General features: G+C 44.4%; 1 protein-coding gene across 2 annotated transcripts in view; it reads left to right on the forward strand.

The window, feature by feature from the left end:
* Positions 1-25,345, forward strand: part of LOC124025449 (metabotropic glutamate receptor 7) — a 439,661-nt gene that overhangs the window by 137,484 nt on the left and 276,832 nt on the right. For both annotated transcript variants that reach the window (XM_046338894.1, XM_046338887.1), the window contains exon 2: positions 20,682-20,898. In XM_046338894.1, coding sequence (XP_046194850.1) covers positions 20,682-20,898 — 217 coding nt within the window. The remainder of the gene's footprint in view (positions 1-20,681; positions 20,899-25,345) is intronic.

Below are 25,345 nucleotides of genomic sequence, written 5' to 3' on the forward strand. Positions count from 1 at the left end.
TCAATGTGATTTTCTCGAAAATTTTTTCTCATTTTGTCTGTCATAGTTGAAGTGTACTTTTGATGAAAATTACAGGCCTCTCTCATCTTTTTAAGTGGGACAACTTGCACAATTGGTGGCTGACTACTATTTTTTTTGCCCCACTATATATATATATATATATATATATATATATATATATATATATATATATATATATATATATATATAGTTTCCCGAAATTTTGGAATAAGTGGCAGTTGGGACATCGAGTGTGCATCGTCTCAAAGCTCAGTTTGTCCAAAAACACTTGCAGACTCTATTTATCACTGTCGTACACAACAGCAAGTGGCCACTTGATAAAGGGCTCAGGGACCAAGTGTTCGGTTTGAGATTCAATCTAAAACATTGTCAAGAGTTTGTTGTACTTGGCTGATACACTGCCGAAATCCTCTTACACTGGCCCTAAGAGGCGTTGCTCTCTAATGGTAGTGTTTCTGAAAGTTACCTCACATTAGGAGTTACAAAATATTAGGAGTTACCAGACATTAGGAGCTACTTCACATTAGGTGCTACTTCACATTAGGAGTTACCAGACATTAGGAGTTAACAGACATTAGGAGTTACCAGACATTCCTCCTTCCTCTGTTTCCTTCTCTATTTCAACATTTCAGGGTGGTGGTGGGGGGGGGGTAGGACAAATGAATTAAAAACATGAGATTAGGGTGGATTAGTACACTCCATGACAATGTACTCCCGGGTGTAGTGAATTATGTAATTTGAGTAATACTGGAACACACACACACACACACACACACACACACACACACACACACACACACACACACACACACACACACACACACACACACACACACACACACACACACACACACACACACACACACACACACACACACACACACACACACACTGTGTTGCCAGAGAAATTTCTTGTCACTGAGCTGAGCAGCAACAATATATTACAATAAAAGGAAAATGGAGGCTGTGAGTCCCAAGTGGAACTGTAACTGTAGTACACTACTTTTGATCAGGGCCCATAGAGCGCAGGTTAACTGTAGTGCACTACTTTTGATCAGGGCCCATAGAGCGCAGGTTAACTGTAGTGCACTACTTTTGATCAGGGCCCATAGAGCGCAGGTTAACTGTAGTGCAGTACTTTTGATCAGGGTCCATAGAGCGCAGGTTAACTGTAGTGCACTACTTTTGATCAGGGTCCATAGAGCGCAGGTCAACTGTAGTGCACTACTTTTGATCAGGGTCCATAGAGGGCAGGTTAACTGTAGTGCACTACTTTTGATCAGGGTCCATAGAGCGCAGGTTAACTGTAGTACACTACTTTTGATCAGGGCCCATAGAGCGCAGGTTAACTGTAGTCCACTACTTTTGATCAGGGTCCATAGAGCGCAGGTTAACTGTAGTACACTACTTTTGATCAGGGCCCATAGAGCGCAGGTTAACTGTAGTGCACTACTTTTGATCAGGGCCCATAGAGCGCAGGTTAACTGTAGTGCACTACTTTTGATCAGGGTCCATAGAGCGCAGGTTAACTGTAGTACACTACTTTTGATCAGGGTCCATAGAGCGCAGGTTAACTGTAGTACGCTACTTTTGATCAGGGCCCATAGAGCGCAGGTTAACTGTAGTGCACTACTTTTGATCAGGGTCCATAGAGCGCAGGTTAACTGTAGTGCACTACTTTTGATCAGGGCCCATAGAGCGCAGGTTAACTGTAGTACGCTACTTTTGATCAGGGCCCATAGAGCGCAGGTTAACTGTAGTGCACTACTTTTGATCAGGGCCCATAGAGCGCAGGTTAACTGTAGTACACTACTTTTGATCAGGGCCCATAGAGCGCAGGTTAACTGTAGTACACTACTTTTGATCAGGGCCCATAGAGCGCAGGTTAACTGTAGTGCACTACTTTTGATCAGGGCCCATAGAGCGCAGGTTAACTGTAGTGCACTACTTTTGATCAGGGTCCATAGAGCGCAGGTTAACTGTAGTGCACTACTTTTGATCAGGGCCCATAGAGCGCAGGTTAACTGTAGTGCACTACTTTTGATCAGGGCCCATAGAGCGCAGGTTAACTGTAGTGCACTACTTTTGATCAGGGCCCATAGAGCGCAGGTTAACTGTAGTGCACTACTTTTGATCAGGGCCCATAGAGCGCAGGTTAACTGTAGTACACTACTTTTGATCAGGGCCCATAGAGCGCAGGTTAACTGTAGTGCACTACTTTTGATCAGGGCCCATAGAGCGCAGGTTAACTGTAGTGCACTATTTAGGGAAAATAATTTAACTTAGGATCCACTAAAAGGCTTTGCTTCCATCCATCAGCAGAATCCCTTGATGAAATGTTATTACCTACTTTTTTCAATCATTGTTACGATTACACGATATTGGCCATTTTCATTCCTGTATTGGCTGGTCTTCATTCCGGTCCATGGTGTTGAAGGAATCATTATCATCCCTGTATTGGCTGGTCTTCATTCGGATCCATGGTGTTGAAGGAATAATTTTGGCACCCCATTCCCTATATAGCATAGTTCAGGGAGGAAGAGATGGGGAGATGAGGGAGGAAGAGAGAGGGAGAGGAGGGAGGAAGACAGAGGGAGAGGAGGGAGGAAGAGAGAGGGAGAGGAGGGAGGAAGACAGAGGGAGAGGAGGGAGGAAGAGAGAGGGAGAGGAGGGAGGAAGACAGAGGGAGAGGAGGGAGGAAGAGAGAGGGAGAGGAGGGAGGAAGACAGAGGGAGAGGAGAGAGGGAGAGGAGGGAGGAGGAAGAGAGATGGAGAGGAGGGAGGAGGAAGAGAGAGGGAGAGGAGGGAGGAAGAGACAGGGAGAGGAGAGAGGGAGAGGGGGGAGGAGGAAGAGATAGGGAGAGGAGGGAGGAAGACAGAGGGAGAGGAGGCAGGAAGGGGAGGAAGGAAGACAGAGGGAGAGGAGGGAGGAAGACAGTGGGAGAGGAGGGAGGAGGAAGAGAGAGGGAGAGGAGGGAGGAAGAGACAGGGAGAGGAGAGAGGGAGAGGGGGAGGAGAAGAGATAGGGAGAGGAGGGAGGAAGACAGAGGGAGAGGAGGAAGGAAGACAGAGGGAGAGGAGGGAGGAGTAAGAGGGAGAGAGGGGAGAGGGGGAGGAGGAAGAGAGAGGGAGAGGATGGAGGAAGAGAGAGGGGAGGAGGGAGGAAGAGAGAGGGAGAGGAGAGAGGGAGAGGAGGGAGGAAGAGAGTGGCAGTTGAGGGGGAAGAGAGAGGGAGAGGAGGGAGGAAGAGAGAGGGAGAGGAGGGAGGAAGAGAGAGGGAGAAGAGGGAGGAAGAGAGAGGGAGAGGAGGGAGGAAGAGAGAGGGAGAGGAGAGAGGGAGAGGAGGGAGGAGGAAGAGATAGGGAGAGGAGGGAGGAAGAGAGAGGGAGGAAGACAGAGGGAGAGGAGGCAGGAAGGGGAGGAAGGAAGACAGTGGGAGAGGAGGGAGGAAGACAGTGGGAGAGGAGAGAGGAGGGAGGAGGAAGAGAGAGGGAGAGGAGGGAGGAAGAGAGAGGGAGGAAGACAGAGGGAGAGGAGAGAGGATGGAGGAGGAAGAGAGAGGGAGAGGAGGGAGGAAGAGAGAGGGAGAGGAGGGAGGAAGACAGTGGGAGAGGAGAGAGGAGGGAGGAGGAAGAGAGGGAGAGGAGGGAGGAAGAGAGAGGGAGAGGAGGGAGGAAGAGAGAGGGAGAGGAGGGAGGAGGAGAGAGAGGGAGAGGAGGGAGGAAGAGAGAGGGAGAGGAGGGAGGAAGAGAGAGGGAGAGGAGGGAGGAGGAAGAGAGAGGGAGAGGAGAGAGGGAGAGGGGGGAGGAGGAAGAGAGAGGGAGAGGAGGGAGGAAGAGAGAGGGAGAGGAGGGAGGAAGAGAGAGGGAGAGGAGGGAGGAAGAGAGAGGGAGAGGAGGGAGGAGAGAGAGGGAGAGGAGGGAGGAGGAAGAGAGAGGAGAGAGAGAGAGGGAGAGGGGGGAGGAGGAAGAGAGAGGGAGAGGAGGGAGGAAGAGAGAGGGAGAGGAGGGAGGAAGAGAGAGAGGGAGAGGAGAGAGGGAGAGGAGGGAGGAAGAGAGTGGCAGTTGAGGGGGAAGAGAGAGGGAGAGGAGGGAGGAAGAGAGAGGGAGAGGAGGGAGGGAGAGAGAGGGAGAGGAGGGAGGAAGAGAGAGGGAGAGGAGGGAGGAAGAGAGGGAGAGGAGAGAGAGAGGAGGGAGGAGGAAGAGATAGGGAGAGGAGGGAGGAAGAGAGAGGGAGGAAGACAGAGGGAGAGGAGGCAGGAAGGGGAGGAAGGAAGACAGTGGGAGAGGGAGGGAGGAAGACAGTGGGAGAGGGAGAGAGGAGGGAGGGAGAGAGGGGAGGAGGGAGGAGAGAGAGGGAGGAAGACAGAGGGAGAGGAGAGAGGATGGAGGAGGAAGAGAGAGGGAGAGGAGGGAGGAAGAGAGAGGGAGAGGAGGGAGGAAGACAGTGGGAGAGAGAGAGAGGGAGGAGGAAGAGGGAGGAAGAGAGGGAGAGGAGGGAGGAAGAGGGAGAGGAGGGAGGAAGAGAGAGGGAGAGGAGGGAGGAAGAGAGAGGGAGAGGAGGGAGGAAGAGAGAGGGAGAGGAGGGAGGAAGAGAGAGGGAGAGGAGGGAGGAAGAGAGAGGGAGAGGAGGGAGGAAGAGAGAGGGAGAGAGGGAAGAGGATGGCTGGAGAGAGCAGTCTGGTTTGATGATCAGAACAGTAATGTTGGTGCAGCATAGTGCTTGTTTCGTCTGGTCTGGACCTAATCTGATGTATTGAGCCCTAACATTTCCTACACTATGTCTCTTCATTATGTTTCAATGTGCTGGTAAAGGATTTGTCTGGTCTGGACATCTTCTGATCTAACACTAACAAGACCACATCTCTTAATTCACTTCAGTCCTTTAAACTAAGTGTTTTAGGATATCTTGCTTATGGAAGACAAAGTATGGTAATTACTGAAATCTATATGCAGATTAGCCTTAACTTCTATAGGAGACAAAGGAAAGAAATAACAGTTTGAGTTTTGGTGCAGGGTAAGATGAATTAATGATCAGAACAACAGTGTTGGGGCAGGGTTGTGTTGGGTGGTTCTGTTCTGATGTATTGAGCCCTAGCTCTACCATGTAGCCATGTCTCCTTAATTATGTTTAGTCCAATTCTGTTTAGTCCATAGTTAAGAAAGGAGAGCAGAGAGAGAAGGAAGATGTGATAATCAGAACAGTAGGGAAGTGGTAGATTAGGTTCACACCTGCTATGTCCCTTTTCTCATATGTTAATGTATAGAGCATTAACACCACCAGTATCAAGACACTTAATTTAGTGCTTTTATTAACTAAATGTCATGGGTAAGGGCCACCAGTAACAAGACTCTTAGTTTAGTCCTTTCATTAACTGAAGGTCATGGGTAAGGGCCACCAGTAACAAGACTCTTAGTTTAGTCCTTTCATTAACTAAAGGTCATGGGTAAGGGCCACCAGTAACAAGACTCTTAGTTTAGTCCTTTCATTAACTAAAGGTCATGGGTAAGGGCCACCAGTAACAAGACTCTTAGTTTAGTCCTTTCATTAACTAAATGTCATGGGTAAGGGCCACCAGTAACAAGACTCTTAGTTTAGTCCATTTCATTAACTAAAGGTCATGGGTAAGGGCCACCAGTAACAAGACTCTTAGTTTAGTCCTTTCATTAACTAAATGTCATGGGTAAGGGCCACCAGTAACAAGACTCTTAGTTTAGTCCTTTTATTAACTAAATGTCATGGGTAAGGGCCACCAGTATCAAGACTCTTAGTTTAGTGCATTTCATTAACTAAAGGTCATGGGTAAGGGCCACCAGTATCAAGACTCTTAGTTTAGTCCTTTTATTAACTAAAGGTCATGGGTAAGGGCCACCTGTCATGTTTTGTCATTTATTATCTTGTCTTGTCCCTGTGCTTCCCATTTTCTGCTGGTCTTATTAGGTCACTCTCTCGCTCTCTCTTCTCTCTATCGTTCCGTTCCTGCTCCCAGCTGTTCCTATTCCCCTAATCAATCATTTAGTCTTCCCACACCTGTTCCCGATCCTTTCCCCTGATTAAGTCCCTATTTCTTCCTTTGTGTTCGTTCCTGTCCTGTCGGTTCCTTGTTTAGTAATTCAAGACTCTGTGTTTTTAGTCATTTTTTTAACGTGGTGAAGGTGTCAGTCTGTCTGGTTCAAGTGCCTTCCCGAGGCAACCTGCTGTTCACCTGCTGTTCAAGAAGTCTCCACTCATTTCGAGTGAAAGTTGTGTTTTTTTTTTTGTATTTACTTTACTGGATTAAAGACTCTGTTTTCGCGAAGTCGCTTTTGGGTCCTCTTTCACCAGCATGACACCACCAGTATCAAGACTCTTAGTTTAGTCCTTTCATTAACTAAATGTCATGGGTAAGGGCCACCAGTATCAAGACTCTTAGTTTAGTCCTTTCATTAACTGAAGGTCATGGGTATCTCACAAAGAAAATACCCAGTATAGTGACGTTAGGATCCTGTTGATGCAACAACAGGGTAGTGTTGGAGGCTTTGGTCCTTGTCTGATGTTCTGTCCCACTATGGTCAAAACTAAAAGGTGGGGTTTGCTCCTGGTCAGTTTGTTTTACAAATCACTTCTCTTCTTTCAAATATACACTTTGAACACCAGAGCAGGTGTCCATTCTGTTACCAGAGCAGGTGTCCATTCTGTTACCAGTGCAGGTGTCCATTCTGTTACCAGAGCAGGTGTCCATTCTGTTACCAGGTGCAGGTGTCCATTCTATTACCAGAGCAGGTGTCCATTCTATTACCAGAGCAGGTGTCCATTCTGTTACCAGAGCAGGTGTCCATTCTGTTACCAGGTGCAGCTGTCCATTCTATTACCAGAGCAGGTGTCCATTCTATTACCAGAGCAGGTGTCCATTCTGTTACCAGAGCAGGTGTCCATTCTGTTACCAGAGCAGGTGTCCATTCTGTTACCAGAGCAGGTGTCCTTTCTGTTACCAGAGCAGGTGTCCATTCTATTGTGTCCACCAGAGCAGTGTCCATTCTATTACCAGAGCAGGTGTCCATTCTATTACCAGAGCAGCTGTCCATGCTGTTACCAGAGCAGGTGTCCATTCTGTGTCCATTCTGTTACCAGAGCAGGTGTCCATTCTGTTACCAGAGGTGTCCAGAGCAGGTGTCCATTCTTTACCAGAGCACCTCTGTTACCAGAGAGGTGTCAACATGGGCCAGCATCCCTGTGGAAACATTCTTTACACCATTTATTAGCAGCTGTCAACATGGGACCAGCATCCCTGTGGAATGCTTTCAACACCTTGTAGAGTCAACATGGGACCAGCATCCCTGTGGAATGCTTTCAACACCTTGTAGAGTCAACATGGGACCAGCATCCCTGTGGAACGCTTTCAACACCTTGTAGAGTCAACATGGGACCAGCATCCCTGTGGAAACATTGGAGTCAACATGGGACCAGCATCCCTGTGGAATGCTTTCAACACCTTGTAGAGTCAACATGGGACCAGCATCCCTGTAGAAACATTGGAGTCAACATGGGCCAGCATCCCTGTGGAAACATTGGAGTCAACATGGGCCAGCATCCCTGTGGAAACATTGGAGTCAACATGGGACCAGCATCCCTGTGGAAACCCTTTCAAAACCTAGTAGAGTCAACATGGGACAACATCCCTGTGGAAACCCTTTCAAAACCTAGTAGAGTCAACATGGGACAACATCCCTGTGGAAATGCTTTACACCTTGTAGAGTCAACATGGGCCAGCATCCCTGTGGAACGCTTTCAGCACCTTGGAGAGTCAACATGGGGCCAGCATCCCTGTGGAAACATTGGAGTCAACATGGGACCAGCATCCCTGTGGAATGCTTTCAACACCTTGTAGAGTCAACATGGGCCAGCATCCCTGTGGAATGCTTTCAACACCTTGTAGAGTCAACATGGACCAGCATCCCTGTGGAACTCTTTCAGCACCTTGTAGAGTCAACATGGGCCAGCATCCCTGTAGAACCCTTTCGACACCTTGGAGAATCCATTGCCCTGATGAAATTCTGAGGATTCTGCCTCTGGATCAATGTATTTTCTCATTCTGGTCAGGGTAAACTGTTCTGATAGCAAAAGGTGTTCATAATGTTTTACACTCTGGATTTATATTCCCCATTGACACAGCGTTCTGCCTCTGGATCGCTTTTCTCATAGAGCCAAGCTCTAGTAAAATGAGAACATGAATTTTCTCATTCTGGTGAAAATGCCAATAATCATGTTCTTGGCTCATTTTCAGGGTAAAAAGATCTGCAGTCTCTGGTCAATTCTGCGTTCTGCAGGGTAAACTCACACAATGCAGTATATTCTCATTCTGGTCAGGGTAGACGCATTCTGCCTCTGGATCAATGCAGTATTTTCTCATTCTGGTCAGGGTAAACTCATTCTGCCTCTCGACCAATGCAGTATATTCTCATTCTGGTCAGGGTAAACTCATTCTGCCTCTGGATCAATGCAGTATATTCTCATTCTGGTCAGGGTAAACTCATTCTGCCTCTGGATCAATGCAGTATTTTCTCATTCTGGTCAGGGTAAACTCATTCTGCCTCTGGATCAATGCAGTATTTTCTCATTCTGGTCAGGGTAAACTCATTCTGCCTCTGGATCAATGCAGTATTTTCTCATTCTGCTCAGGGTAAACTCATTCTGCCTCTGGATCAATGCAGTGTTTTCTCATTCTGCTCAGGGTAAACTCATTCTGCCTCTGGATCAATGCAGTATTTTCTCATTCTGGTCAGGGTAAACTCATTCTGCCTCTGGATCAATGAAGCCAGAAGAGTCTCTGTCAAGCCACTGACCTTTTTTGTCTCCGATGGAAAAAAATGAACCAAACAGTCATAATCTTGATCTATCATAACGAGAAGCAGCCGGCTTCTGACCTCGGAGTAGAGATTCTTCTATAGCTGGTGAATTTAACAATACAAAAAGACAATGTAAGACCATTATTTTTGCTACTGGCAAACTGTTTGCTAAGATTATAGACATGGCAAACAATTAACAAAGATCCCAAACTGTAGATACAAAAATAAAGAATACTGAACCAGGATATGTTGCGATTTACACGTTGCAGATAGATTTATCCCACGCTTTTTGAGAATCCAGTAAAGAAAATCACACCTTCTCTTGAAAATTACAGCCGCAAATGGCAACTTTCAAAGACAAATGTTACTTTCATTGACTGTACAATAAGCTAAGTGTCTTATAGAAATTCTCAGCACACATTCAGATGGATAAGTGAGTCTCTAGATTTCGATATGGACGAGGAGTCTCTCTGTTCAGTTAGAAGCTTCCTTAATGGCACTAAGAGGAGGTTTTGTACTTAGCATCTGAATGACCGAAATTAATACACCTTTCACTGAAAAAGAGAGCTCCCTCTTCAAATGAGGCATGAGGTACACTCCAATGGCGCAACTTGTGATTCATCAGATTTAGTGCATACCTATCATTGAAAACACCCATGAATGGTTATTTCCTGGAAATATATGAATAGGGATCATTCACTCAGGACACATAATGGATAAACAATAGGCCTCATTCAATCAGGACACATAATGGATAAACAATAGGCCTCATTCAATCAGGACACATAATGGATAAACAATAGGCCTCATTCAATCAGGACACATAATGGATAAACAATAGGCCTCATTCAATCAGGAACACATAATGGATAAACAATAGGCCTCATTCAATCAGAACACATAATGGATAACCAATAGGCCTCATTCAATCAGGATACATAGTGGATAAACAATAAGCCTCATTCAATTAGGAAACATATATAATGGATAAACAATAGGCCTCATTCACTCAGAACACATAATGGATAAACAATAGGCCTCATTCAATCAGAACACATAATGGATAAACAATAGGCCTCATTCAATCAGAACACATAATGGATAACCAATAGGCCTCATTCAATCAGAACACATAATGGATAAACAATAGGCCTCATTCAATCAGAACACATAATGGATAACCAATAGGCCTCATTCAATCAGAACACATAATGGATAACCAATAGGCCTCATTCAATCAGAACACATAATGGATAACCAATAGGCCTCATTCAATCAGAACACATAATGGATAAACAATAGGCCTCATTCAATGAGAACACATAATGGATAACCAATAGGCCTCATTCAATCAGGACACATAATGGCAAGAGAATACCAGTTGCTTGATTTTGTTATTATAGCAGTCTAATTAGATACATAAGTAGCATTGCTATGATTATTTTACACTTGTGTACGTACCGAATACGTTTTCATTTGCTACGCAGTTATAGTGCACTGTGTCTCTTCATTATGTTTAGTCCATTTAAATGAATAATGAAGAAAGGGAGAGGAGAAAGAAGAGAAAGGAAGAGAGGAAAGAGGAAGGACTGGAGAGATGATCAGAACATCAATGTGCTGGTAAAGGATTTGTCTGGTCTGGACCTCTTCTGATCTAACACCAACAAGACCACATCTCTTAATTCACTTCAGTCCTTTAAACTAAGTGTTTTTAGAATATCTTGATAAGGTAACAACCAGTGTGATAATTACTCAAATCCATATGCAAATTAGAGAGAAAGGAAAGAAATAACAGGTAGAATTGTTTGATTTTATTTAACTAGGCAGGTTAGATGAGAACAAATTCTTATTTATAATGACAGCCTACCCCTGCCTAACCCGGACAATTGTGCGCCGCCCTATGGGACTCCCAATCATGTCCGGTTCTGATACAGCCTGGAATTGAACAAGGATCTGTAAAGACACCTCTAGCGCTGAGATGCAGTGCCTTAGACAGATGCGCCACTCGGGAGCCCCGAATTGACGATCAGAACAACAGTGTTGGTGTAGGGTACGGTGAATTGATAATCATATTATTCCGAGTGGCAAAACCATTGAATTGGAGCAGACCATATTTCCACTGATTCAGAGTCAATTGTAAAAGGCACTACACATAAATAGATTATCATCGGTTTGCTTCTGTGCGCTACTGTGTGCTTCTGTGTGCTTCTGTGTGCTACTGTGTGATTCTGTGCGCTACTGTGTGCTTCTGTGCGCTACTGTGTGCTTCTGTGTGCTACTGTGTGATTCTGTGCGCTACTGTGTGCTTCTGTGCGCTTCTGTGTGCTACTGTGTGCTACTGTGTGCTACTGTGTGCTTCTGTGTGCTACTGTGTGATTCTGTGCGCTTCTGTGTGCTTCTGTGTGCTACTGTGTGATTCTGTGTATTGCCTGGGAAGGTTGGGGAAAAGAGAAAAAAACACATTCTATTGAAATCTTTGTTTTTGGACAAGTGCTTTCCTTTTGCTGTTTCCATCCACTTCCCACATCAAGGTAAAATAGCCAGTCACCTGAGCTGAGACCCAGGTGGAAAAAGTCCCGGCTGGGCCACGGTGTGTTTTTTCTTCCCCACAGACCTGTCCGATGGACAGACGGGGCCTCAGGACACAGACATTAGGTGGCAGATGTCCTTTTCTCTCTCCGGCCACTCGGCTCTTCTCTCTCTGTCACTGTGATGGACAAGATAATGGATTGTGATAATGAGAATCCTTCCAGAGGCTGGCCAAGAATGTTCATCACATCCCCTCCTGTCACCCTCACAGACACATAAATACAGGATACAGACCCCGGAAACAGGCCGTAGGGTCCTAGGTTCTAATAGTGGACCTGATATAATTTTACTAGCTTTGTGTTCCTGGGTGTGTGTGTGTGTGTTTGTGTGTTTGTGTAAAAGGTAATTGAAAGAAAGAGAAAGAGTGAACAAGAAAACAATAAACTTCAAGACCTCATAAACAGAGGGGGGGTGGAAGGTTGTTGATTCCTGTGGAAGTGACAGAGAGACAGACAGAGGACAGATAAACAAGAAACAAGGAGAAGATACAGAGAAATTGAGAGAGAGAGAGATTGACAGAAAAAAAGGAGAGAACAGAAGGAATGAGAAAGAAAAGTATAATGGAGAATGGAGGGGGACGGGGTTGAAAGGGGTTGTCGATTCCTGTGTAGGTGAAGGATTCACCCCAGGAATAGCAGCTAATTCTACTATGTGTAAGGCAGCAGCACCTCCCTCTCTCCCTGCATGGTAGGAGGGCAGCAGCACCTGCCTCTCTCCCTGCATGGTAGGAGGGCAGCAGCACCTGCCTCTCTCCCTGCATGGTAGGAGGGCAGCAGCACCTCTCTCTCCTTGCATTGTATGTAGGAGGGCAGCAGCACCTCTCTCTCCCTGCAGGCCAGGAGGGCAGCATCACCTCTCTCTCCTTGCAAGCTAGGAGGGCAGCATCACCTCTCTCTCTCTGCAAGCTAGGAGGGCAGCATCAACTCTCTCTCACCACCTCTCTCTCCCTGCAAGCTAGGAGAGCAGCATCACCTCTCTCTCCCGGCAGGCTAGGAGGGCAGTAGCACCTCGCTCTCCCTGCAGGCTAGGAGGGCAGTAGCACCTCTCTCTCCCTGCAGGCTAGGAGGGCAGCAGCACCTCTCTCTCCCTGCATTGTAGGAGGGCAGCAGCACCTCTCTCTCCCTGCATTGTAGGAGGGCAGCAGCACCTCTCTCTCCCTGCAGGCTAGGAGGGCAGCATCACCTCTCTCTCTCCTTGAAGCTAGGAGGGCAGCATCACCTCTCTCTCCCTGCAAGCTAGGAGGGCAGCATCAACTCTCTCTCACCACCTCTCTCTCCCTGCAAGCTAGGAGGGCCGCATCACCTCTCTCTCCTGGCAGGGTAGGAGGGCCGCAGCACTTCTCTCTCCCGGCAGGCTAGGAGGGCAGTAGCATCTCTCTCTCCCTGCAGGCTAGGAGGGCAGCAGCACCTCTCTCTTTCCCTGCAGGCTCGGAGGGCAGTAGCACCTCTCTCTCCCTGCAGGCTAGGAGGGCAGCAGCACCTCTCTCTTTCCCTGCAGGCTAGGAGGGCAGTAGCACCTCTCTCTCCCTGCAGGCTAGGAGGGCAGCAGCTCCATGAAATTAACTAATGAATAGAGCAAGGTTTTTTTTCCTTGAACAGAAATACAGTATGTGCCTTCTGTAGCTTTCTGTAGCACAGTTGGTAGAGCATGGCGCTTGTAACGCCAGGGTAGTGGGTTCGAATTCCCGGGACCACCCATACGTAGAATGTATGCACATATGACTGTAAGTCGCTTTGGATAAAAACGTCTGCTAAATGGCATATATTATATTATATTATACCCATCATTTTTCAGTGGTCGGGTGATGTGGTTAGGAAAACTCCTTCCCCATCACTTTTGATGGAGTAGCTTTGGTTTATAAATCATGTTTTCTTGACGTGACTCAAGGGTGTTACGTCTTGTTTCATGGACAGCTGGTGTGTAACTGAATTCACACTTGAAAGACTTGATAGTCCTCTCATACCCAATCATACCTCTACAATGAATATATAGATGAAGATTTTGGCTTCATTTCTCAACCATAGCCTCTATTGTTCCAGCACCTGAACAGCTATTGGAGAGGCCACCAATTGGTGCCAGTGATTGTCAGGGTCTACAATTTGTATTTCCTTTGACAATGTCCCATTACATTTTCTATAGCACCTTGTACATTAGGGCTGTGTGGAAGGACATTGGATTGGCTGTGAGTAGTTCTTCATGTAGTTGTATTCTGCTGTCATATTACATTGGACTGAATCGCTTAATGTTTCATTCATATTCTTCAATCGTTTTATGTCTATAACCTTACACCCTTAGATCTCATATTATCTCTCCCATAGACACGAATACTTGTTGTATTTTAATATTATCTCACCCATAGACACAAATACTTGTTGTATTATAATATTATCTCACCCATAGACACAAATACTTGTTGTACTTGTCACGCCTTGGTCATTGTATTTTGTGTTTTTGTTATATGTTTGGGTAGGCCAGGGTGTGACATGGGTTTATATGTTGTTTTCGTATTGGGGTTTGTAGTATTTGGGATCGCGGCTAATTAGGGGTGTTGTATAGGCTTGGCTGCCTGAGGCGATTCTCAATCAGAGTCAGGTGATCCTCGTTGTCTCTGATTGGGAACTGTATTTAGGGAGCCATAGTTTCGCTTTGTATTTCGTGGGTGTTTGTTCCTGTCTTTGTGTAGTATTCACCAGATAGGCTGTAATTAGTTTCACCAACAGTGTTGACTTTACCGTGAAATGGTTACTGACAAGCACTTAACCAACAGTGTAGACTTTACCGTGAAATGGTTACTGACAAGCCCTTAACCAACAGTGTAGACTTTACCGTGAAATGGTTACTTACAAGCCCTTAACCAACAGTGTAGACTTTACTGTGAAATTGTTACTTACAAGCCCTGAACCAACAGTGTAGACTTTACCGTGAAATGGTTACTTACAAGCCCTTAACCAACAGTGTAGACTTTACTGTGAAATGGTTACTTACAAGCCCTTAACCAACAGTGTAGACTTTACCGTGAAATGGTTACTTACAAGCCCTTAACCAACAGTGCAGTTCAAGAAGAAGAAACTCAATAAGAGAAACAATAATGAGGCTTTATACAGGGGGTACCAGTACAGAGTCAATGTGGAGGCTATATACAGGGGGTACCAGTACAGAGTCAGCGTGGAGGCTATATACATGGTACCAGTACAGAGTCAATGTGGAGGCTATATACAGGGGGCACAGGTACCGAGTCAGCGTGGAGGCTATATACAGGGGGTACCAGTACAGAGTCTATGTGGAGGCTTTATACAGGGGGTACCGGTACAGAGTCAATGTGGAGGCTTTATACAGGGGTTACCGGTACAGAGTCAATGTGGAGGCTTTATACAGGGGCACCAGTACAGAGTCAATGTGGAGGCTTTTTAGAGTCAATGTGGAGGGCACCGGTACAGAGTCAGTGGAGGTTATATACAGAGGCTTTACAGAGTCAGTGTGGGGTACCAGGGGGCAGTACAGAGTCAGTGTGGAGGCTTTATACAGGGGGTACCAGTACAGAGTCAATGTGGAGGCTTTATACAGTACAGAGTCAATGTGGAGGCTATATACAGGGGGCACAGGAAAATCAAATCAAATTATATAGCCCTTCGTACATCAGCTGATATCTCAAAGTGCTGTACAGAAACCCAGCCTAAAACCCCAAACAGCAAGCAATGCAGGTGTAGAAGCACCGAGTCAGTGTGGAGGCTATATACAGGGTATTACGGTACAGAGTCAATGTGGAGGCTATATACAGGGTGTTACGGTACTATATACGAGTCAGTCAGTGTGGAGGCTATATACAGGGTATTACGGTACAGAGTCAATGTGGAGGTTATATACAGTGTGGGGTACCGGTACAGAGTCAATGTGGAGGCTATATACAGGGGGTAGTCCGGTACAGAGTCAATGTGGAGGCTATATACAGAGTCAGAGGCTATTACAGGGTATTACAGAGTCAATGTGGAGGCTATATACAGGGTGTACTGGTACAGAGTCAGTGTGGAGGCTATATACAGGGGGTACTGGTATAACTTGGGTGACAGGAGTCTCTGACAATTTTATTTGCTTTCTGACACTGCCTGTTATATAGGTCCTGGATGGCAGGAAGCTTGGCCCCAGTGATGTACTCGGCCATTCGCACTACCCTCTGTAGACCCTTACGGTCAGATGCCCAGCAGTTTCCATACCATCCTCCCTATAGGCCGTCTTATCGTTGTCAGTGATCAGGCCAACCATTGTTGTGTCGTCAGCAAACTTGATGATGTTTTTGGAGGCGTGTTTGGCCACGCAGTCGTGGGTGAACAGGGAATATAGGAGGGAACTAAGTACACATCCCTGTGGGGCCCCTGTGTTAAGGATCAGCATGGCAAACTTGTTGTTGCCTACTCTGACCACCTGGGGGCGGCCCGTCAGAAAGTCCAGGATTCAGTTGCAGAGGGAGATGTTTAGTCCCAGAGAACTTAGCTTGGTGATGAACTTCGTGGCACTATGATGTTTAAACGCTGAGCTGAAGTCAATGAACAATATTCACATATAGGTGTTCCTTTTGGCCAAGTGAGAAAGGGCAGTGTGGAGTGTGATTGAGATTGCATCATCTGTGAATCTGTTGGGGCGGTATACGAATTGGAGTGGGTCCGGAAGGATGCTGTTGATGTGAACCATGACCAGCCTTTCAAAGCACTTCATGGCTACCGATGTGAGTGCCACGGTTCGGTAATCATTTAGGCTGGTTACTTTCACTGTCTTGGGCACAGGGACTATGGTGGTCTGCTTGAAACATGTAGGTATTACAGACTCAGTCAGTGAAGACACTTGGCATTTGGTCCGTGCATACTTTGAGTACACATCCTGGTAATCCATCTGGTGCAGAGGCTTTGTGAATGTTGACCTGTTTTAAGGTTTTGTTGTCATCGGCTACCGAGAGCGTTATCACACTGTCATCCATAACAGCTGGCGCTCTCGTGCATGCTTCAGTGTTGCTTGTCTTGAAGAGAGCATAAAAGGCATTTAGCTCAACTGGTAGGCTCGCGTCACTGGGCAGCTCGTGTCTGGATTTCCATTTGTAGTCCGTAAAAGTTTTCAAACCCTGCCACACCCGACGAGCATCAGAGCCGGTGTAGCAGGATTCAATCTTAATTCTGTATTGACACTTTGCTTGTTTGATGGTTCGTCTGAGGGCATAGCGGCATTTATTATAAGCGCCCGGATTAGTCTCCCGCTCCTTCAAAGCGGCAGCTCTAACCTTTAACTCGATGCGGATGTTTCCTGTAATCCATGACTTCTGGTTGGGGTATGTATGTACTGTCACTGTGGGGACAACGTCATCGATGCACTTATTGATGAAGCCGATGACAACTGAGGTGGTGTATTCCTCAAAGCCAGTCTGTGCTAGCAAAACAGCCCTGTAGTGTAGCAGGACTGACTGACTTACTACTTGAGTAAAAGTCTAAAAGTATTTGGTTTTAAATATATTATCAAAAGTAAAATAATAAACCATGTCAATAGCCAGGGGCACACTCCAACACTCAGACATAATGAAAACAAAGCATTAGTGAGTCCACCAGATCAGACGCAGTAGGGATGAACAGGGATGTTCTCTTGATAAGTGTGTGAATTGTACCATTTTCCTGTCAACGTGTAACGCTTAGTTTGTGGTGTGAGGGAAAATGTATGGAGTAAAAAGTACATTTATTTTCTTTTGGAATGTAGTGAAATAAAAGTTAAATTTGTTTTAACTTTTAAAGTAACTCACGTGGCTGTAAGTAAGAGATGTTAAAAGTTAAAACAAGTAGACGTCGATTGGTGAGATAATCAGTGGTGTAAAGTAGTTAAGTCCTCTTCTCCACTCCTTTACTAATGTACAGTGTTTACAGATTAATGCTTCTTCTCTCTGGCCATTAAATCAAGAGAGATCAAAGGGCTAATTCAAAACATATCATCTTGTTGAGATTTACAGCTGAAGGAGCTCTTTCACGATAAAGCCAAGAGACCAGACTGGAATGGACAAATGGTGAAATAATCTCAAACCTTCCTTAGAATACATTTAATTGGGGTGTTGAACTTGATGTCAAACTAATTTAGAAGTTTATTTACATCTTCCCATACTGATAACTCTGAACTCCATAAACTGAAATGACCAGATGTGTAAAAACTGTTTGAAATATACAAATATTATTTGTCTTGTGACGGAAGTAGACGTTTGTTCTGATGACCTGTAATATGAATATTGATTTGATTTGTTTCTGGTATCAAAATAAATCAATATACAGCATGTTTTTGGACTAATTCGGCAAGTTTTTTAACGTGATTTAAGTACAATATCATTGGATGTTAAATTTGAAAGTACAATATCATTGGATGTTAAATGTTGAAGTACAATATCATTGGATGTTAAAGTTACAATATCATTGGATGTTAAATGTTGAAAGTACAATATCATTGGATGTTAAATGTTGAAAGTACAATATCATTGGATGTTAAATGTTGAAAGTACAATATCATTGGATGTTAAATGTTGAAAGTACAATATCATTGGATGTTAAATGTTGTTAAAGTTACAATATCATTGGATGTTAAATGTTGAAAGTACAATATCATTGGATGTTAAATGTTGAAAGTACAATATCATTGGATGTTAAATGTTGAAAGTACAATATCATTGGATGTTAAATGTTGAAAGTACAATATCATTGGATGTTAAATGTTAAATTCAATTTACAGTACCTTCAGAAAGTATTCATACCCCTTGACTTATTACACATTTTGTTGTGTTACAGCCTGAATTCAAAATGGATTAAATCAATGTTTTTTCTCACACACAAACATCTAATTTACATAAGTATTCAAACCCCTGTTGGAATCACCTTTGGCAGTGATTACAGCTGTGAGTCTTTCTGGGTAAACCTCTAAGAGCTACGCACAACAGGATTGTACAATATTTATGCATTATTCTTTTTAAAAATGCTTCAAGCTTTGTCAAGTTATTTGTTGATCATTTCGAGAGAGACATTTTCTTGCCATAGATTTTCAAGAGAATTTAAGTCAAAACTGTATCTTGGCTACTCAGGAACATTCAATGTTGACTTGGTAAGCAAAAGTGTATATTTGGATTGATGTTTTAGGTTATTGTCATGCTGAAAGATGAATTTGTCTCCTCTAGGATCTTGCATGTGCTTAGCACAATTCCATTTATTTTTTACCCTAAACACCTCCCTAGCCCTTGCTGATGACAAGCATGTCCATAACATGATGCAGCCACCACAATGCTTGAAAACATGTAGAGTAGTTCTCAGTGATGTGTTGTGTTGGATTTGCCCCAAACATAATGCTTTGTATTCAGGACATAAAGTTAATTGATTTGCCATATTCTTTGCAGTTTAACTTTAGTGCCTTATCGCAAACAGAATGCATGTATATGAATATTTTTATTATTAATTAATATGAATTAACGCTGTCATTTAAATTCATATTATGGAATAGCTACAATGTTGTTGATCCATCTACAGTTTTCTCCTATCACAGCATTAAACTCTGCAACTGTTTTAAAGTCACCAGTGGCCCCATAAGTGGTTTCCTTCCTCTCTGGCTACTGAGCTAGGAAGGATACCTGTATGTTTGTTGTGACTGGGTATATTGATAGACCGTACAAAGTGCCGTGATGTAAAGTACTTCAGTAAAAATACTTTAAAGTACTACTTAAGTCATTTTGGGGTTATCTGTATCTTACTTTAATATGTTTGACAACTTTTAATTTTACTTCACTACGTTCCTCAAGAAAAGTATTTACTTTTTACTCCATACATTTTCCCTGACACCCAAAAGTAATCATTACATGTTGACAAGAAAATGGTCCGATTCACACACTTATCAAGAGAACATCCTTGATGCTTCATGCTTAACTTTGTAAATGGAGTGTGCCCCTGGCTATCTAAATGTTTATTTAAATAATAATTAAGAAGATGTTGACGTCTAGTTTGCTTAATATAAAGAATATGAAATGATTTATACTTTTCTTTTACTTTAATACTTAAGTATATTTTAGCAATTACATTTACTTTTGATACTAAAGTATATTTAAAAACAAATACTTTTAGACTTTTAATCAAGTAGTATTTTACTGGGCAACTTTCACTTTTACTTGATTCATTTTCTATTAAGGTATCTTTATTTTTACTTAATTATTTAAAATGGGTACTTTTTCCACCACTGCCTAACATAACCCATACATACTTAGCAAGCATGCATTCATCCATTATCCCAGAACATAAACCATACAAACATACTTGGCATTCATCCATTATTCCAGAACATAAACCATACAAACATACTTGGCATTCATCCATTATTCCAGAACATAAACCATACAAACATACTTGGCATTCATCCATTATTCCAGAACATAAACCATACAAACATACTTGGCATGCATCCATTATCCCAGAACATAAACCATACAAACATACTTGGCATTCATCCATTATCCCAGACAATAAACCATACAAACATACTTGGCATTCATCCATTATCCCAGAACATAAACCATACAAACATACTTGGCATTCATCCATTATCCCAGAACATGTACTTGATTCATTTTCTATTAAGGTATCTTTACTTCTACATCTATTAATTACTATTATTATAAACTTTTTCCACCACTGCCAAAGTATAAATAATTCCTTCACCATGTTCAAAGGGATATTCAATGTCTCTATTTATGTTATTACTGTTACCCATCTACCAATAGGTGACCTTCTTAGCGAGGCATTGAAAAATCTACCTGATCTTTGTGGTTGAATCTTTGTTTGAAATACACTGCTTGACTTAGTGATTTTTACAGATAATTGTATGTTTAGGGGTACAAAGATGAGGTAGTCATTCAAAAATCATGTTAAAACTACTATTGCACACAGAGCGAATCCATGCAACTTATTACAGTTTGTCACTTGTTCAGCATATTTATACCTCTGAACTTACAGTATTTAGGCTTGTCATAACAAACAGTCTTGTTCAGCATATTTATACTTCTGAACTTACAGTATTTAGGCTTGTCATAACAAACAGTCTTGTTCAGCATATTTATACTTCTGAACTTACGGTATTTAGGCCTGCCATAACAAACAGTCTTGTTCAGCATACTGAGACTAATCGTATAATCTACTTACTGTATTCTCCTGTTCTCCGTCTTAACTCATCCCTTCTTTCTCCTCTCTCTCTCCTCAGATTCCTCAGATCAGCTATGCCTCCACGGCCCCGGAGCTGAGCGACGACCGGCGATACGACTTCTTCTCCCGTGTGGTGCCTCCGGACTCGTTCCAGGCCCAAGCCATGGTAGACATAGTCAAGGCCATGGGCTGGAACTACGTATCTACCGTCGCGTCAGAAGGATCCTATGGAGAGAAGGGAGTGGATGCCTTCCAACAGCTGTCCAGAGAAGCAGGTGAGTCCCAAAGTAACCTCTCTGGTGAATCTAGCCTTAATGGCCATGTACTCTTAAATATCCAGCCGGTACAGCCAGAAGAGGACTGGCCACCACTCTGAGCCTGGTTACTCTCTACCCAGTACAGACAGTAGGTAACTGGCCACCCCTCTGAGCCTGGTTAGTCTCTACCCAGTACAGCCAGAAGAGAACTGGCCACCACTCTGAGCCTGGTTACTCTCTACCCAGTACAGCCAGAAGAGGACTGGCCAACCCTCTGAGCCTGGTTACTCTCAACCCAGTACAGACAGTAGGTGACTGGCGAACCCTCTGAGCCTGATTCCCCTCTACCCAGTACAGCCAGAAGAGGACTGGCCAACCCTCTGAGCCTGATTCCTCTATACCCAGTACAGACAGTAGAGGACTGGCCACCCCTCTGAGCCTGATTCCTCTCTACCCAGTACAGCCAGAAGAGGACTGGCCAACCCTCTGAGCCTGATCCCTCTATACCCAGTACAGCCAGAAGAGGACTGGCCACCACTCTGAGCCTGGTTACTCTCTACCCAGTACAGACAGTAGGTAACTGGCCACCCCTCTGAGCCCCTCTGAGCCTGGTTCCTCTCTACCCAGTACAGCCAGAAGAGGACTACCCTCTGAGCCTGATTCCTCTATACCCAGTACAGCCAGAAGAGGACTGGCCAACCCCAGACTGGCCAACCCTCTGAGCCTGATTCCTCTATACCCAGTACAGCCAGAAGAGGACTGGCCAACCCTCTGAGCCTGATTCCTCTATACCCAGTACAGACAGTAGAGGACTGGCCAACCCTCTGAGCCTGATTCCTCTATACCCAGTACAGACAGTAGAGGACTGGCCACTGGCCACCCTCTGAGCCTGATTCCTCTCTGGCCAACCCCAGCCTGATTCCTCACCCAGTACAAGAGGACTGGCCACCCTCTGAGCCTACCCAGTACAGACAGTAGGTGAGAACCCTCTGAGCCTGATTCCCCTCTACCCAGTACAGCCAGAAGAGGACTGGCCAACCCTCTGAGCCTGATTCCTCTATACCCAGTACAGACAGTAGAGGACTGGCCACCCCTCTGAGCCTGATTCCTCTCTACCCAGTACAGCCAGAAGAGGACTGGCCAACCCTCTGAGCCTGATCCCTCTATACCCAGTACAGCCAGAAGAGGACTGGCCACCACTCTGAGCCTGGTTACTCTCTACCCAGTACAGACAGTAGGTAACTGGCCACCCCTCTGAGCCTGGTTAGTCTCTACCCAGTACAGCCAGAAGAGAACTGGCCACCACTCTGAGCCTGGTTACTCTCTACCCAGTACAGCCAGAAGAGGACTGGCCAACCCTCTGAGCCTGGTTACTCTCAACCCAGTACAGACAGTAGGTGACTGGCGAACCCTCTGAGCCTGATACCCCTCTACCCAGTACAGCCAGAAGAGGACTGGCCAACCCTCTGAGCCTGATTCCTCTATACCCAGTACAGACAGTAGAGGACTGGCCACCCCTCTGAGCCTGATTCCTCTCTACCCAGTACAGCCAGAAGAGGACTGGCCAACCCTCTGAGCCTGATCCCTCTATACCCAGTACAGCCAGAAGAGGACTGGCCAACCCTCTGAGCCTGATTCCTCTATACCCAGTACAGCCAGAAGAGGACTGGCCAACCCTCTGAGCCTGATCCCTCTATACCCAGTACAGACAGTAGAGGACTGGCCAACCCTCTGAGCCTGATCCCTCTATACCCAGTACAGCCAGAAGAGGACTGGCCAACCCTCTGAGCCTGATTCCTCTATACCCAGTACAGCCAGAAGAGGACTGGCCAACACTCTGAGCCTGATTCCTCTATACCCAGTACAGCCAGAAGAGGACTGGCCAACCCTCTGAGCCTGATTCCTCTATACCCAGTACAGACAGTAGAGGACTGGCCAACCCTCTATAGGTTCCTTTAAAAATTCCCACCTTCTAGGTAGTTGTTCTCTGTACCCAGTACAGCCAGAAGAGGACTGGCCAACCCTCTGAGCCTGATTCCTCTATACCCAGTACAGCCAGTAGAGGACTGGCCAACCCTCTGAGCCTGATTCCTCTATACCCAGTACAGACAGTAGAGGACTGGCCAACCCTCTGAGCCTGATTCCTCTATACCCAGTACAGACAGTAGAGGACTGGCCAACCCTCTGAGCCTGATTCCTCTATACCCAGTACAGACAGTAGAGGACTGGCCAACCCTCTATAGGTTCCTTTAAAAATTCCCACCTTCTAGGTAGTTGTTCTCTTATAATTCTCATTGCTGCTCCTTGGAGTTTTATGCTGGTTATCTGTATAGCACTTTGTGACAACTGGTGATGAAGAAATGGCTTTATAAATACATTTGATTTGATTGAATGTTTTCCAATAAAAAAAATGTATTGCAAGGGTGTAAAGTGGATTAACGTGCGATGTGATCGAATGGTCAAGGAATTAAAATAACCTTCAGGTTGAATTAAACAAACTACGATAACCACCGAGGGTTGCAAGTTAGAAATGACTCAGTTTATTCAGAGGATATCTACTTTGAGTTTGGTAAGAGACAAACCTTATGTGTATGTGTATATACAGCACCAGTCAAACGTTTGGACCTACTCATTCAAGGGTTATTCTTTATTTTTACAATTTTAGAAATGTTTGTATAATAGTGAATACATCGAAACTATGAAATAACATATATGGATTCAAGCCTTAACCAAAAAAGTGTTAAACAAATAGAAATATATTTTATATTTGAGATTCTTCAAAGTAGCCACCCTTTGCCTTGATGACAGCATTAAACACTCTTGACATTCTCTTCTCTCAACCAGCTTCATGGGGTAGTCACCTGGAATTTAAATTAAAAGGTGTGCCCAACTTAAAACGTAATATGTAGAATTTCATTCCTTCTTAATACGTTTGAGCCAATCAGTAGTGTTGTGACAAGATAGGGGTGGTATACAGAAGATAGCCCTATTTGATAAAAGACCAAGTCCATATTATCTCAAGAACAGCTCAAATAAGTTTAGAGAATTGACAGGTCATTATTACTTTAAGACATGAAGGTCATGTCTTTTAATGTTTCTTCAAGTGCAGTCGCAAAACCCATCATGCGCTGTGATGAAACTGGCACTCATGAGGACTGCCATAGGAATGGAAACCCCAGAGTTACATCTGCTGCAGAGGATTAGTTCATTAGATTTACCAGCCTCAGATATTTCAGCCTAAATAAATGCTTCACAGAGTTCAAGTAACAGACACACCTCAACATCAACTGTTCAGAGGAGACTGCGTGAATCAGGCCTTCATGGTCAAATGGCTGCAAAGAAACCACTACTAAAGGACACCAATAAGAAAAATACACCAACCAAGAAACACAGTCAAAGGACATTAGACCGGTGGAAATCTATCATTTGGTCTGATGAGGCTAATTTGAGATTTTTGGTTGCAACCGGTATGTCATTGTGAGACGCAGAGTAGTCGAATGGATGATCTCTGCATGTGTAGTTCCCACCGTGAAGCATGGAGGAGGAGGTGTGATGGTGTCTGGGTGCTTTGCTTGTGACACTGTCAGTGATGTATTTTCAATTCAAGGCACACTTAACCACCATGGCTACCACAGCATTATGCAGCGATACGCAACCCCATCTGGTTTGCGCTTAGTGGGACTGTTTTTGAACAGGACAATTACCCAAAACACCTCCAGGCGGTGTAAAGGCTATTTGACCAAGAAGGTGAGGGATGGAGTGCTGCATCAGGTGACCTGGCCTCGACATTCACCTGACCTCAACCCAATAGAGATGGTTTGGCATGAGTTGGACTACAGAGTAAAGTTAAAGCAGCCAACAAGTGCTCAGCAAATGTGGTAACTCCTTCAAGACCGTTAGAAAAGCATTCCAAGTGAAGCTGGTTGAGAGAATGCCAAAAGTGTGCAAAGCTGTCATCAAGGCAAAGGGTGGCTACTTTGAAGAATCTAAAATGTAAAGTATATTTTGATTTGTTTCACACTTTTTTGTTTACTAGATGATTTCCAATTTGTTATTTCATAGTTCTGATATCTTCACTATTATTCTACAATGTAGAAAACCTTCGAATGAGTAGGTGTGTCCACACTTTTCACTGGTACTGTATTTTTGAATGTATGTACGCTAGTATCAAAGATATGGATAAACATGTAGACCTCATTTAAATGTCAACCAAACAATTTCACTTTGGCTTTAGGAAGACACTGATCCTCTTTGTTCATAAGCAACGACTGCTAATCAACTGTTTTGGACAGTGATTGTTTTTCTCTTTTGGGAAGCCCTTGACAACCGTAATCAATTAGACAATCAACCAGATGTATTTGACCACATAAGAGCCTATAGGGGAGGTTTCATTCTTTAATGATATAGCAGATGTAACAGACATGAGCAAGCAGGATATTGAAGTTTATTTGTCACGTGCGCCGAA

This window comes from Oncorhynchus gorbuscha, linkage group LG03, assembly GCF_021184085.1.
Source record: "Oncorhynchus gorbuscha isolate QuinsamMale2020 ecotype Even-year linkage group LG03, OgorEven_v1.0, whole genome shotgun sequence".
Taxonomy (NCBI): domain Eukaryota; kingdom Metazoa; phylum Chordata; class Actinopteri; order Salmoniformes; family Salmonidae; genus Oncorhynchus; species Oncorhynchus gorbuscha.